Source organism: Eleutherodactylus coqui, chromosome 3 (genome assembly GCF_035609145.1).
Source record: "Eleutherodactylus coqui strain aEleCoq1 chromosome 3, aEleCoq1.hap1, whole genome shotgun sequence".
NCBI lineage: Eukaryota > Metazoa > Chordata > Amphibia > Anura > Eleutherodactylidae > Eleutherodactylus > Eleutherodactylus coqui.
In genome coordinates this window covers 20,966,126-20,979,415 of record NC_089839.1, presented here as the reverse complement: position 1 = coordinate 20,979,415, position 13,290 = coordinate 20,966,126, and the positions used below count along the sequence as shown (strand labels likewise).

At 46.8% G+C, this 13,290-nt stretch overlaps 1 protein-coding gene across 2 annotated transcripts in view; it reads right to left on the bottom strand.

The window, feature by feature from the left end:
- Positions 1 to 13,290, bottom strand: part of CMTR1 (cap methyltransferase 1) — a 38,677-nt gene that overhangs the window by 4,818 nt on the left and 20,569 nt on the right. For both annotated transcript variants that reach the window (XM_066595288.1, XM_066595289.1), the window contains exons 10-21: positions 12,532 to 12,730; positions 11,564 to 11,682; positions 10,745 to 10,841; positions 10,481 to 10,613; positions 10,135 to 10,314; positions 7,605 to 7,661; positions 5,461 to 5,518; positions 4,480 to 4,548; positions 4,254 to 4,385; positions 3,976 to 4,098; positions 2,415 to 2,506; positions 1,103 to 1,171 (exon numbers count right to left, since the gene is read on the bottom strand). In XM_066595288.1, the coding sequence (XP_066451385.1) occupies positions 1,103 to 1,171; positions 2,415 to 2,506; positions 3,976 to 4,098; positions 4,254 to 4,385; positions 4,480 to 4,548; positions 5,461 to 5,518; positions 7,605 to 7,661; positions 10,135 to 10,314; positions 10,481 to 10,613; positions 10,745 to 10,841; positions 11,564 to 11,682; positions 12,532 to 12,730 (1,328 nt within the window). The remainder of the gene's footprint in view (positions 1 to 1,102; positions 1,172 to 2,414; positions 2,507 to 3,975; positions 4,099 to 4,253; positions 4,386 to 4,479; positions 4,549 to 5,460; positions 5,519 to 7,604; positions 7,662 to 10,134; positions 10,315 to 10,480; positions 10,614 to 10,744; positions 10,842 to 11,563; positions 11,683 to 12,531; positions 12,731 to 13,290) is intronic.

The window sequence follows — 13,290 nt, the reverse complement described above, 5'->3', positions numbered from 1 at the left end:
CGGCGCTGCAGCAGGCTGCCATGTCCTCCGCACTGAGATATCCTCTTCTTTCTGCTGACGGGGGTTTGAATACCCGGCCTCAAGCAAAGCGAGCGCTGTGACTGCATCAAGCGCCAGCCAATCACAGCCGGTGCTCGATCAGTGAATGACATCACTGAATGGCTGTGATTGGTTCATCGAGCACCAGCTCTAATTGGCTGGCGCTCGACCCAATCACAGTGTTCACTTTGCTGGAGGAGGGGTATTCAAAGCCCCGTCACCACAAGAAGAGGATATCTCACTTTCATGAAGCCGCACCCATCTTTTTTCAAAATGACAAGGGCGTTGGAAAATTGCCCATATATTGCACTTTTTTTCGCAAGTAGGACTTTCACAAAAATGTGCAACTTTTTTACACCGGTGTACGGGTCCTGCTAAACCTCCCCTTTGTATTTTAAGACCTTTATTTGCTGTTAGTGAATGGAAGAAATTGTGGTTTACATCTAGAGGCTAAAAACCCATCCTGACCTAGTGCTGTACACAGAGCAGAGGGTTTGTTACAAAGTATCAGTGGAAGCTCGAGTTATCATAAGATGGTCTACACTTCATCTCCCCGTGTAAAAGTATCTGATCGCCCGAATAATGGCTGGAAACAACAATTTTGGGCGACAGTCGTCCCATGTACACGCGAGCGCTGAAGTGACGCTGAGCTGCAGGAATCTCTTGTCGGAGTCGCTTGGTTTTAAGCTCACCTAAAATCCACACATCTATCGGTTCATGTAAACAGGCAGTTGCTGAAATGACTGAACGTCTGCCTGTTTGCGGTGGGTGAAGGCAGAGAACTCTGGCGCACACCGCCTCCATTCACTAAACGACTATTGCTGCCGTGTGAAAGCACAAGAGCAAAAGTCACTCGGACGACTTCGGGCAAAGAAAGGGAGGTAATACTGGGGGGGGGGGGGGGGGGGGCGCTACACCGGGTGCCAACCCATACATGTAGTGTGATGGCGACACCAACACCGGTTACCTGTGCAGCAGATGGATGTGGAGAAGTGATAACTTTACAGGATGACATCTCAGGGACTTCATTTATAGTAATTAGCAGTCTACTTGTTTTACTCACCGGATGGGGTTCATGTCGGGGCGACTGGGCTTAGAAACGGCTTTCACAAACTTCTCAGCAAGCTGGATTCTGAGAAAGAAGAGCCGACACATTAATACTCGCATCATCCTCCGAGCTCACCTCCTTACACTGCGCACAATGGACAAGATCAGAATGGCTTCTGAGTCACTTTTGCTTCATTCTTCCACTTTTTAGTACACTTTGTTTTTCATTTATAAGACCTCTGCTTACTGTCAGTGAAAGGTGTTTACATCCAGAGCCCCAGAAGCCATCTTGACCATGCTCAGCTGACAGGGGGGTGCAGGGCTTGTTACAGTGTACCAGAGTTTCCTCCGGTAATGAGCCCCTCCTGTGTCAGGACAGCATTACATTCTCCTGATGTAAGTGTTCTATTCGCTTACAGCAAGCACAGGGGGAGAACTAAGCCAACTACTTACATAACCATTCTGGTGGGAAAATGTTACAAATTTTTGTTCCGGTCATACTGACGTAACAATGTTGCGCCCCACTCGTCCCTTTTCTGTAAGTGGTTGGGGCTTACCATAAAGGATCACGGCCTCTCACAGCCCATCGGACTTACTAGAATTTCCACCGAAGGCTGGCATAAATCTATGCCAGCTCACAGCTGATGGAAATTTTACTTTCTGGTGCATGGACTAACCAGACATGGCCCACTTTTATCAAAGGAGTTGTACCCGAGCTACAAGTGACCCCTATCCACGTACACCGATCCCGAGATTCGGGGTCCTGTGCCCCCCCCCCCCCCCCCATGCTCCTCTCCTCATGCAGTACTTGTCGCGCCAATGCACTAGTGCTCAATTCACTTTCGATGGGGCTACGAAGCTACCCGAGTGCACCTGCTCGACTATTTCCATCAGGCCCATTGAAATGAATGAAGCGCTGCCTGCACATGCCCTTCATGCTGACATGACTGTGTGCATGTAGGGGAAGGGGAAGCGAACCGGTCAGTGACAGGCAGAATCGGACATAGGAGTCCCATTCTCAAAATTGGTGGAGGGGTCTCAGCAGTGAGACGCCCACCAATCAGCAAGTTATCCCCTATCCAGTAGGTGGCAGGTAACCTGTAATTTTGGTACAACACCTCTAACCATTATGAGCCTTTAAATACGTTTGGCGCCGTTCCCTCCAGGGTACGCTATACTTAGTTCGGGAGGTGTAACAAGAATACAACCTATTTTGTAGCCATTCTAATATTTCCAACATCTCCTCCTCCTCCTTTTGTGAAGCGGTAAATGAGCCTCAATGTTCTACCGATTCTGCGTCTGCCGCGCGCCGACACCCCAGGACTTACCTTTGGTTGAAGTGCTGCGGTCGTACGTCCATGCCGTTAAGGAAGAGGACATCCAGGATGTGAATAGCGGGGATTTTTCTTTGTGCTTTCCCCTGAAATCACAGAAAGAGCCCTTTAACCCCTTAGTGACATGGCATGGCTTATATTGGACCCAAGGATGCAATGATTTGGGGAGATGATTTTCATCTCCGCTTTTCAAAAGCCATAACTTTTTCATTTTTTCATCGATTTGATGCCTATTTTTTTAACCCTTTCCAATCCACTGTCTGATCTATGAAGACATTATGATTTAAGGCTGTACAGCTCCGATGTTGGAAGACGTCCGTCGGGGTTCTCTTACTGTATATTGCCAGCCTCTCAGCTGTCAGAACCTATCCAACGTATCACCTCATGCAGTACTGGGTTTAGCCAGCAGATAGCGCCATTGTACAACAGCAGAAAAAGAGTAAGCCCCTAGGAAAACCAGGATAGAAATTGGATTGGAAAGGGTTAATGGCGAGCTGCAGTTTGTATTGGCATCATTTTGGGGTACGTGTGGCTTTTTTTAATTTTACAGGGTTTATGGTGTAAACATGAATAGCATTTTACAGCATTTCACTCCATTTATATTGGCAGGTGTTGGATGTATTGTACGGGTCGCTACAGATGAGACGACACTAAACATGTGTTTGTTTTCATTACGTTTACACAAAGAGGGGAAAGTGCACAAAAAAGTATCTTTTTTACATGTATGTCCCCTGTAAGATACTTCAACCTGCGATCCTGTGATCACAATGATAATACACTGCAGTACTTCTGTGCGGTAATGTATTATCGCTACTAATAGTGATCAAAGTCCATGGCTGAACCATTGTCTGGCATCCGGTTGCCATGGAAAACCATCTTCCCTCCGTGATTACATAGCAGAGGGCTGATGACATCACAGAAAGTGACCTCTCTCTGTGAACCCTTTACATGCCATGATCAATACTGATTTTGACATGTAAGCAGTTAACAGCGGGAATCTGTGTTCCTATGCCGGCTGCCGGTCACTGTGGATGGTGCAGGCTCAGTTTCTGAGCCCATACTGTCATAGAATGGTAGAGTTGGACAGGACCTCCAGGGTCATCTGGTCCAACCCCCTTCTCAGTGGCCCTGTCCATAGGGCCTAAGTGTACGCCCTGCAGAGGGAAGTACTTCCCAGCGGACACTTACGCCCAGGGATGAGACAGGGTTAATGACCCCTAATTAGTGGGGTTAGACCACTAGTACCCCCACCAATTCTGAGAATGAGAGTTCAGTGTATCCAAGATTGAAAGTAGTGGCAGTCACACATGCACGCTGTCGCTCCATTCATTTCCATGGGACTGCAAGAGACAGCTGATTTCTTGAACTCGGCTATCTCTGGTGGTCTCAAGTGGTGGTCACTCCATTTATTTGCCCCTTGTCCAGATCAGTAGGGGTTCCAAGCAGGCAGACCCCCAACAATCTCCTCGTTTTCCCCTTTCCTATGGCTAGGGAATAAGTTAATTTCATGGGACAGCCGCTTTAACATATACTCAGCCTTAGATTTACCACTCACCTCCCCTTTCAGCTCATGAACAATCTCCACGGACAGGAGGGTGTCTCTAGGGAGCTCCGTTTTCAGCTCCAGCTTAACCCAGCGTTCTGCAGGACGACCCCCCCAGGTGTAGATCTGAGACCTCTGAGGAAATAGTGACAAAAGTGGTTACAACATGCCCGGCATCACATATAGGTATCTGCATGACATTCCCATTTCAGCTAAATACTGTCACCCAGCTTCCTGACTAGTGATGCGCCCATATAGCGGGCAGGGAGGTATAACTAGGCATGACTTACCCCTAATCCCAAGAGGAACTTCTGCTCACTCCCAGATACCATGCACCTGTAGTCCAGCACGTGGCTCAGCTTCTCCAGGGTTTTGGTCGTCAGGGGGGTCGGCTTGTAACTATAGGTTTCAATGTCCCGGCTCTGTAAATAGAAGGGTGGACGCCATGGTCCTCAACTTCTTACATAAGGTCCAGTAAAATGGAGTAAGAGAGCAGTGGGGGAGCAAAGAGCGTACCTGGATGAGTTGTAAGAACTTGGTCTTGGCGTCAGTATTAGTCGGGGCCACTCGAACCTGGTCAGGAATCTGCAAGGAGATGATCCAATCGTGGTGCAAATGATTAATGGATATGCAGCCCAACAGGAAGGTGCAGTAAACTACACTGATAAATGTGTATTGGGTCAATAATGAGATTTTTGCACTTACTGAAAAATCTTTCTCGTCCCGTTCATTGGGGGACACAGCTGTGGGTATAGCTGCTGCCACTAGGGGGCTGTGGGTATAGCTGCTGCCACTAGGGGGCAGACACTAAGCAAAAGAGTGTTAGCTTCTCCTACCAGGTTCGAAAGCTCGCTATAACACCATGTTTTTTTGGTTAGCCATTAGAAATTATCATATCTACTAAGCAGCCCATTAGTAGCCAACTAGCTTCATTTGCATGTATTTAGAGAACAGCGGGTGGTCTGTTCTCTAAATACATTGCCTTTGTTCTGCTACGGGCTGCTTACAATGCTATCAGCGCTGCCCGCGAAGAATACACCACGCCGTCCCTCTTATCAGGGATGGCGGCTTTTATGCTGAGCTGAACTCAGCGAAAGGGTGCACGGTAAGTGCAAGATGGGCGCACATTTACACAACGGCTATCGCTCAATAGCCGTCGTTTGGACGAATTTTGAGCAATAATCGTTGCGTGTAAATCAGCCTTTAGTGTCTCCCACCTAGTGGCAGCAGCTTTACCCAAGGTCTTCAGCTGTGTCGCCTAAAGACACAGACGAGAATCGTGTTTCTTGTGTGCGCACGGCAGTATTACAGACCGCACGCCGTGACAAAAGTGTACAAAGTTCCTAATTTCTTTATTTGAAGGAACTTTATAAGCTTTTTAACACCAGAACAGAACAACGATGTCACATTGGAGAACGTGCGTGTATTCTCACGCTGTAATCATGTTTTGGTACAAAAAAACAGCAGAAATGACAGAGCGGCCGCTCCTCTACTTACCCCCCACATCTTCAGACACTCTTTACGCAGCTCTGCCTGGTGGGGCTCACTCAGGGTCCTGCAAAAAAACAGACAGGTGAATACACAGCAGAAAGCCTGAAGGGGTATCCCCATCTCAGCAGGTTATCGCTTATCCACAGGACAGCGGATAAATTGCTGATTCGTGGGGGTCTAACCTCTGGACCTCCACAGATCCTGACATTTCACCCAGGGGATTCCTGAGGTTCTGACAGAGGTGGCCACACATGTGTATCTCTGCTCCATTCACTGCACTGGGACTGCCAGAGATTAGCGAGTTCAAGTGCTCAGCCATCTCTATTAGTCCCATTGATGGGAGTAGCGGTGCACATATGTGCCCACCACTGAAGTGCATAGTGCATAAGAAGTCCATATGGCCTATAGAATGGGGGCTGTGCGTACTTTGTCCAACTCCAATAATACATCGGGCTGAGAATCGGCCTGTGTAAAAAGACCCTTTGAGATAGCAGCAGGGCAGGCAGAAGATTGTACAAAGTAGATCAAAACTATGGAAAGGAAAGAAAGCATCCAAGTTATCAGGAAGGGCAGATTGCACAAGCTGTACTGTATAAAAGTATAGATCAGAGGAATAGCATACACAGAATCTAGAGGGGGTATCACAGGCTGTGTATCTGTGTAATGCGAAAGGAGAGCGTCCATAGCAGACTGCAGGGAGAGGGAGGGGGGAATCACATACGCTATAAGACAAACTGCAGGAAGATGGAGGAGCAATCATATGCAGTATGGCAGAATCTGCAGGGAGAGGGAGGGGGAATCACATACTCCTCAGCATCAATGTGTCAGCAAAAGGGAGAAGAGATCATATCAGTCCAGGAGTGAAGATGTGCTGCAACATGAGAGCTAATGAAGGCAGTAGCATGCTGGGACACAACCATATGCCAAAAATATGAAACTAGGCGCAGGGTATAAACTATGTATCAGGGGGTCAGAGAATGATTGAAGACTGCCGCCTGAAACTAATGTCTCATTTAGACGGGATGACAGACATGTGAACGACTGCACAAGCGATGACATCACTGCTGAGGTCATCAGCGCTTGGGCGGAGCATTTAGACAGTCAGCGAACTCCGCTGGATCACAGGCTTCTCTCTTAGGCCTCATGTCCTTTTGAAAAATACAATCCGCGCAGAATCTGCCGCGGATTTCCGCGGCGGATTCCGCGTTGATTTGCTTTAAATGGTATTTTTTTGCATGCAGATATCCGCACACATTGCTATCAATGTGATAGCAATGTTGCCGATCCGCACGGAATCCGCGGCAGAATGGAGCATGCCGCGTTTTTTCTCCCGCGCGTGAAAACCGCAATTCTTTTAAAATGCCATGAACGGGTGCAAAAATCTATTTAATGGACCGCGGATGGCAATGATTCCCTATGGGCAAAATTCGCAGCGGATTCAGCAGCGGAAATCCACAATTCCATTTAGCTAGTGGACATGAGGCCTTAGCACTTCACCTTCTATGTGAACCGCTGAGCGGAGAGCGTTTACACTGAGCGAGAAGCCAGCGATGTTTTTTATTCTGACTGATCGTCAGCGATAATGAAAAGTAAACGAATAGTAAACTATTTTTTTGCATTTACACTGCATGATTATCGCTCAATTTTGTTCGTTTAAATACATTTTGAGCAATAATCGTCCAGTTTAAATGGCCCGTAAGGCCAGATGCCCACCAGCCATAACTGCAACAGACTTGGCACAGCCTGAACTGAACAACACAGAGGCGCAGTGCATTGATATAAATCGGTACGTCCCATAGGACATGATACGAGTTGTATTTTTTAATGCGGACCATATGAAAAAGCGTTCATGGATATAGCCCCACAAGCTATAATGGGGCCAGTGCTCTCCATGGAATTAGACGGACAGTACACAGCCAAAAATACTCTAGTGTGACACAGAACTTAGTGCAATATGTTTTACCGTAGACAGCATACAAGCTGCCAAAAACTGCCCCGTCCTGCTGACGGACTAAAAAGGAAACAGCAAGATAATGGATTTTTTGACGTTTCCTGCAGGACTATCCCTGGAATTGTAGATCCTATATACAGCACACATAGGTGCGGCTCCATCACTGGACATATATTCAGCAACATTCTGGTTCACTTACGAGTCTTGGACGAAGCCGTGGATTTTAGCCAAAGCTTTTATCTGGCTCTCACAATGCCTGCAAGAAAAGACAGAAAGATCAGCAGGTCACTTAAAGGGGTTGTGACAAGTTATAAAGTTAACCGCTACCCACAGGGCAAGGGATAACGTTATGATCGGTGGGACCCTCAGCGGGCCCGAGAATGGGTGCTGCTCCATTCATGTTAATGAGAGTGCCGGAGATTGAAGAGAGTTTGTTCTCTGCAATGTCCAAAGCTCTCACTGATAGGAATGGAGCGATCATCTTCTATGTGTATAGGGGGCTAGACACTTCAAAACTGCAAAACTATTGCCTACGGTTTTGAAGTGTAAAGCCCCCTATACACATAGAAGTTGCCCGAAACTGCCGGTTTCAGCAGGACTGGCCAACTATCTTGTGTGTATGGTGGTCTCCGGATTGTGGAAGGCTGGATTGGGCATGTTGAATCCTTTTGTCCTCACTAGAGATAAGCCTCCTCCAGAGGGCTCTGATGACAGTTTACGATCCTCAAGAAGAGAAAAGATAAGGGTGAAGCTTCAACCAGTGGATAAATATTCCTTATAGCAAATGGTGTGAGATCTTCTGATGAGTTCTTAATGTATCGTAACCACTTAAGTATCAAGCACGGTAGATATACGATGCTTGGCCCTGGGCTTTAATCCAAGCCGACAGCGTAATGCTGTTGCTTTGACTTGTAGCGCAGACAGGAGACATCCGTAATACATGATGGCGAGTTTTTCCCATATACCTTATGCAGTGAATGGAGTCAATGAGAGTAAATGGGCTGTGTGCAACCCTATCCATATGCAATACATTGAGTATCGTCGGCAATACATACATAACCCCACTATGAAACAGCAGGGAATTTAAAAAAGTTTTAAAAAAAAGACAAATCACACTGCACATGGGATACACGATCTTGTGCAGCGCACTCGCTGCCATACGCGGTGGTAGCCGGCTCTCTGCCCCATCATACAGACCAGCTGGTGTGGCGCAGTCTAGGCTATACACGGCATCAACGCAAAACGTTCTTTAGTGTTACTTAGCGATTAGCTACAGTATCTCCTTCATGGCCTTTGATATTATGTTAACTAACGCATCTCTCCCGGTGACGGATATATTTTATATCAATTATATCAATTATTGTACATTTTGCTTCTTGTAATTTTGATTTATGCCAATTACCCTGCCTGCACCCCTCTAGCTATGCATTCCCTTTATGAGTATTTGGTTTGGCGGTACTTTGGGTCATGTATAATGAGCCCTGTTAATACAATTGTCTTTTATAAAGATATGTGTCATGTTTTTCCCCTCCCTTTCGCCATCATATCCCATCTAATCCTTACTTGTATGACTACTGTATATCTAGTGCTCCTTAGTTATCTCTGAAGAAGCTACGATCCTGAAATGCGTTATAATATTGTCTGTTTTTAATCACCTAATAAAGAAGTACCGGGTTTATTACTCATTGGAATATTTTTGCGCCTTAAGTCCACATTTTTTACACCTCCTCTTAAAGGGGTGGTCTCGCGAAAGCAAGTGGGGTTATACACTTCTGTATGGCCATATTAATGCACTTTGTAATATACATCGTGCATTAAATATGAGCCATACAGAAGTTATTCACTTACCTGCTCTGTTGCTGGCGTCCTCGTCTCCATGGCTCCGTCTAATTTCGGTGTCTTCTTGCTTTTTTAGACGCGCTTGCGCAGATGGGTCTTCTCCCTTCGGCTCGGCACCATCAGCGTTTTGGCTCCGTCCCCTTGTATGCGTCATCGCGTAGCTCCGCCCCCGTCACATGTGCCGATTCCAGCCTCCTGATTGGCACCGAAATTGGACGGAGCCATGGAGACGGGGACGCCAGCAACGGAGCAGGTAAGTGAATAACTTCTGTATGGCTCATAATTAATGCACGATGTATATTACAAAGTGCATTAATATGGCCATACAGAAGTACTTAACCCCACTTGCTTTCGCGAGACAACCCCTTTACACACAAAGATGATCGCTCAAAAGATGGCTTTTGAGCGATCGTTTTGCATACACTACCAATTGGTACTAATGCCAATTAGTAGCTTATTAATGTGTGTGGGCCGCCTGGAGCTATATTCAGAGAACAGCGGGTGGTCTGTTCTCTGAATACATTCCCTTTGTTCTGCCACATGTCTGACAGCTGAGATAATGTTATCAGCGCTCCCCATGGAGAACACAGCATGAAGTCCCTCCTATCATCTCTTCTGCTGAATGATGGATTTTATGTCGAACTCATCAAATCATCGCTTGGCAGAAAACTGAAAGATGAGCACATTTAACCGCAACGAAGATGGCTTTTGAGCGATAATCGTTGTGTGTAAAAAGGTATTTAGTCTCCTTGATAACACGGGCCAAGAGGAGCGTACATGTGTATGGACGAGTCAGTAAGAACGGCGGTCAGCTGATCGAGAGTTCAACTTACAGTAATTGAACGTGCCTGGGCAATCTGAAGTGCCTCCTGGATTAAACCAGTCCTTACCCCTCATTAGACCGCACCATGTACTCGTAAAACTGCCGGTCTCCTCGCAGCACTTCCAGAGGCACCACCAGACTCACGTCCTGTTCAGAGTTACGCAGCTGGTTCAGGCGAAGGTTGACGGTAAACAAGTAGTTGCGGACGTCCTCTGTACCCACCTTCAGGTTCCGGCATACCACGTACCTACAAAGGCAGAAACACCGCAGATCTGAGACACAGAGGGGCAGTTATTCATTTTTGGAGGGTGCGGATGCAGTTGGGGTCGGTCCGATGGTCGTAATAATAATGAAGGGGAAAAATGAAGCATAAGGAAATATTTCCACAAGCTGCCACGTCTCTGACCGCTCACCTCTCGGAGTTAGCCGGCCGGCTGGTTACTGGCTTAAAGAGAGACACGCGCTCAAAGCAGCAGTACAGCAGGTAGATGAGACCCACGCTGAACGGGGTGAACAGGTCAAAGGTCTTACAGACGAAATGTCCTCCTGCAACGGTCATAAGAAACCATGATGTGTAAGAAATTGCAGAATATAGGCTAAATGAACAACCAAGACATCATCCCCAGCAGCCAATCGGATTGCAGAACTGTGATTGGATGATTACAGACAGACGTCACCTGTTCTGATGACTGAGAGTCCAACGAGGAACTGGCAGAGCAGCAGCTGTTTGCTGAGTATCTCCTGGATGTTCTCTTGACCTTCCACAGAGAATCCCTGGAAGATGAGGATATCATCATTAACAAGAGGCAACATAGTTTAAAAAAAAAAAAGACATAAAAGCGGTGTTCCATCTCAGCCAATCCGGGTTAAGATGGAAATACAAGCGGTTCTGCTGTGGCCACCGGTGACTCGGGCTACAGAAACCGCTGAGCTATGTGTTCTACACTGTTTACATAACTTAAAACACGTGGAAACCATGTGGCTCGCTTTGCTGTTTGGTTTCCTTAACTTCCATTCACTTCTATGGAAGCCGGAGAAACAGTGTAGCACAGTCAGTTGGCTTTGTAATCACGGTCCCTCATGCAGTAGAGATGAGCTGTAACGGGGTCATTAATAGTTGATTAGCACAGGTCCGCCACTCAAGATTCCCACCGATCAGCTGATGGAAGAGGCCACGGTTATTAGGCGAGTGCTGCGGCCTCTTCTCAAGCACGTGACATCATGTTCATCATTCAAGTGAATGGGAATGAACCACAATACCAGACATGACCATTATACAATGTACAGCGCTGTGCCTGGTGTGGACTGAAGTGACAGCAGCACTCGTGCTTATCAGTTCATTAGTGGGAAGTGGCGATCCCCTGACGATCAACTATTGATGACCTTATCCTGTGGATCAATCGTCAATACTTTAGTCCCGAAAAACCTCTTTAATTATTTGTCACTGCTGAGAGACGTCCTCCATAGCTGGATATGGCAGCAGTGGTTCCTCTTACCCCATCCGCCATCATGAAGTGAACGCCCTTGTGATCTGTATTGTCCATGACAAAGTTGCGGAAGGCTGTAATGTTCTCCGGACGAGTGACGTCCCCGTCCCCATCCACCCCTCCTTCACCTGCAATGCAGAAAATGACAATATAGGTGAGGATCCCTATTAACTGCTCTGATGTGGCTGCTAAAGGGAGACTAGTGAAACGTATCAGTCCAAAGTCTAGCATAGCGGATCAACTGTTCCTTGCAGCACTGGCGTCCCTGATCTGAGAGATCTGCACAGTTTGTATGTTCTCCCCAGTGTGTACATGGGCGATAGAAAGAACGTATCATGAGCTCCATTGGGGGCAGGGACTAATGTAACAAGAAATAATACAGATTGCCTGGACTGGAGTCAACGGCAGCGAACAGTAAAAATGGGGATGAACTGAATCCCTAAGGTTATGTTCACACGTAGCGGAAAGTGATGCGGATCCTGACACGGTTTTGATGCAGATTTTAGTGCCTATTTTCCGCTACAGGATATCTGCACCACCTACTGCTACATGTGAATGTATCCTAATACAATCCTTTATTCCATTCTGTACCAGATCTCCCAACTGTCCCGTTGTGCAGCGATGAGTTACAAAGTGGGTGGGTCTTGCATAAAAGTGAGATTTCCTGAGAGCGGGGCTTAAAACATCCCATGAGAAAACATAGACATGTAGGGAGATAAGCTGCACTATCGTGCCGTGGGGATGGAGCAGCCTCAAGGAGCTGCAAGAGTTGGGACGAGATTACTCTGATCCGGGCCATTTAATGCTCGGGCTCCTGTACAATCTGTGCTTCGCTCACTTGCATTCTGGCTCTGACTCTGATGTGAACAAAGCCTAAGAGACGGGGTAACCTATAAGTGCAATAAGTGGAACAGAAAAAGGATTTCCCAGCTGACACAAGACCGGGTGACGATATTTAATACAAACACAAGACTTACCATAATAAGGTTCAAAGAGCTCGCTGGATGCAGCGTAGAAGCCTTCCAGTTTGAAGTCATTGGGTCCCTTGAGGGTCAGTCCGAACCCTTTGGCGTGCCATTTCTTCCTCCATAAGACATACTCTGAAAAGCCACCGATGCCAGCGCAAACATCCGCAAAGTAGAGCAACTCGGAGTCTCGATCTTTCAGCAGCGGCTTCTGAAGAACACAAGAGAAATTGTGAATACAGAGGAAGACAATATGGAGAATGTAACCTGAGATTAATGTACACTGACCGCCACATGCATATCATGACTGAAAAACCTGATCCACATCAGTGAAGTTAATAGGATCCCGAGTTACATCCTTATACTCCAGAGCTGCACTCACTATTCTGCTGGTGGAGTCACTGTGTACATACATTACTTATCCTGTGCTGATCCTGAGTTACATCCCGTATTATACTCCAGAGCTGCACTCACTATTCTGCTGGTGGAGTCACTGTGTACATACATTACTTATCCTGTACTGATCCTGAGTTACATCCCGTATTATACTCCAGAGCTGCACTCACTATTCTGCTGGTGGAGTCACTGTGTACATACATTACTTATCCTGTGCTGATCCTGAGTTACATCCTGTATTATACTCCAGAGCTGCAGTCACTATTCTGCTGGTGGAGTCACTGTGTACATACATTACTTATCCTGTACTGATCCTGAGTTACATCCTGTATTATACTCCAGAGCTGCAGTCACTATTCTGCTGGTGGAGTCACT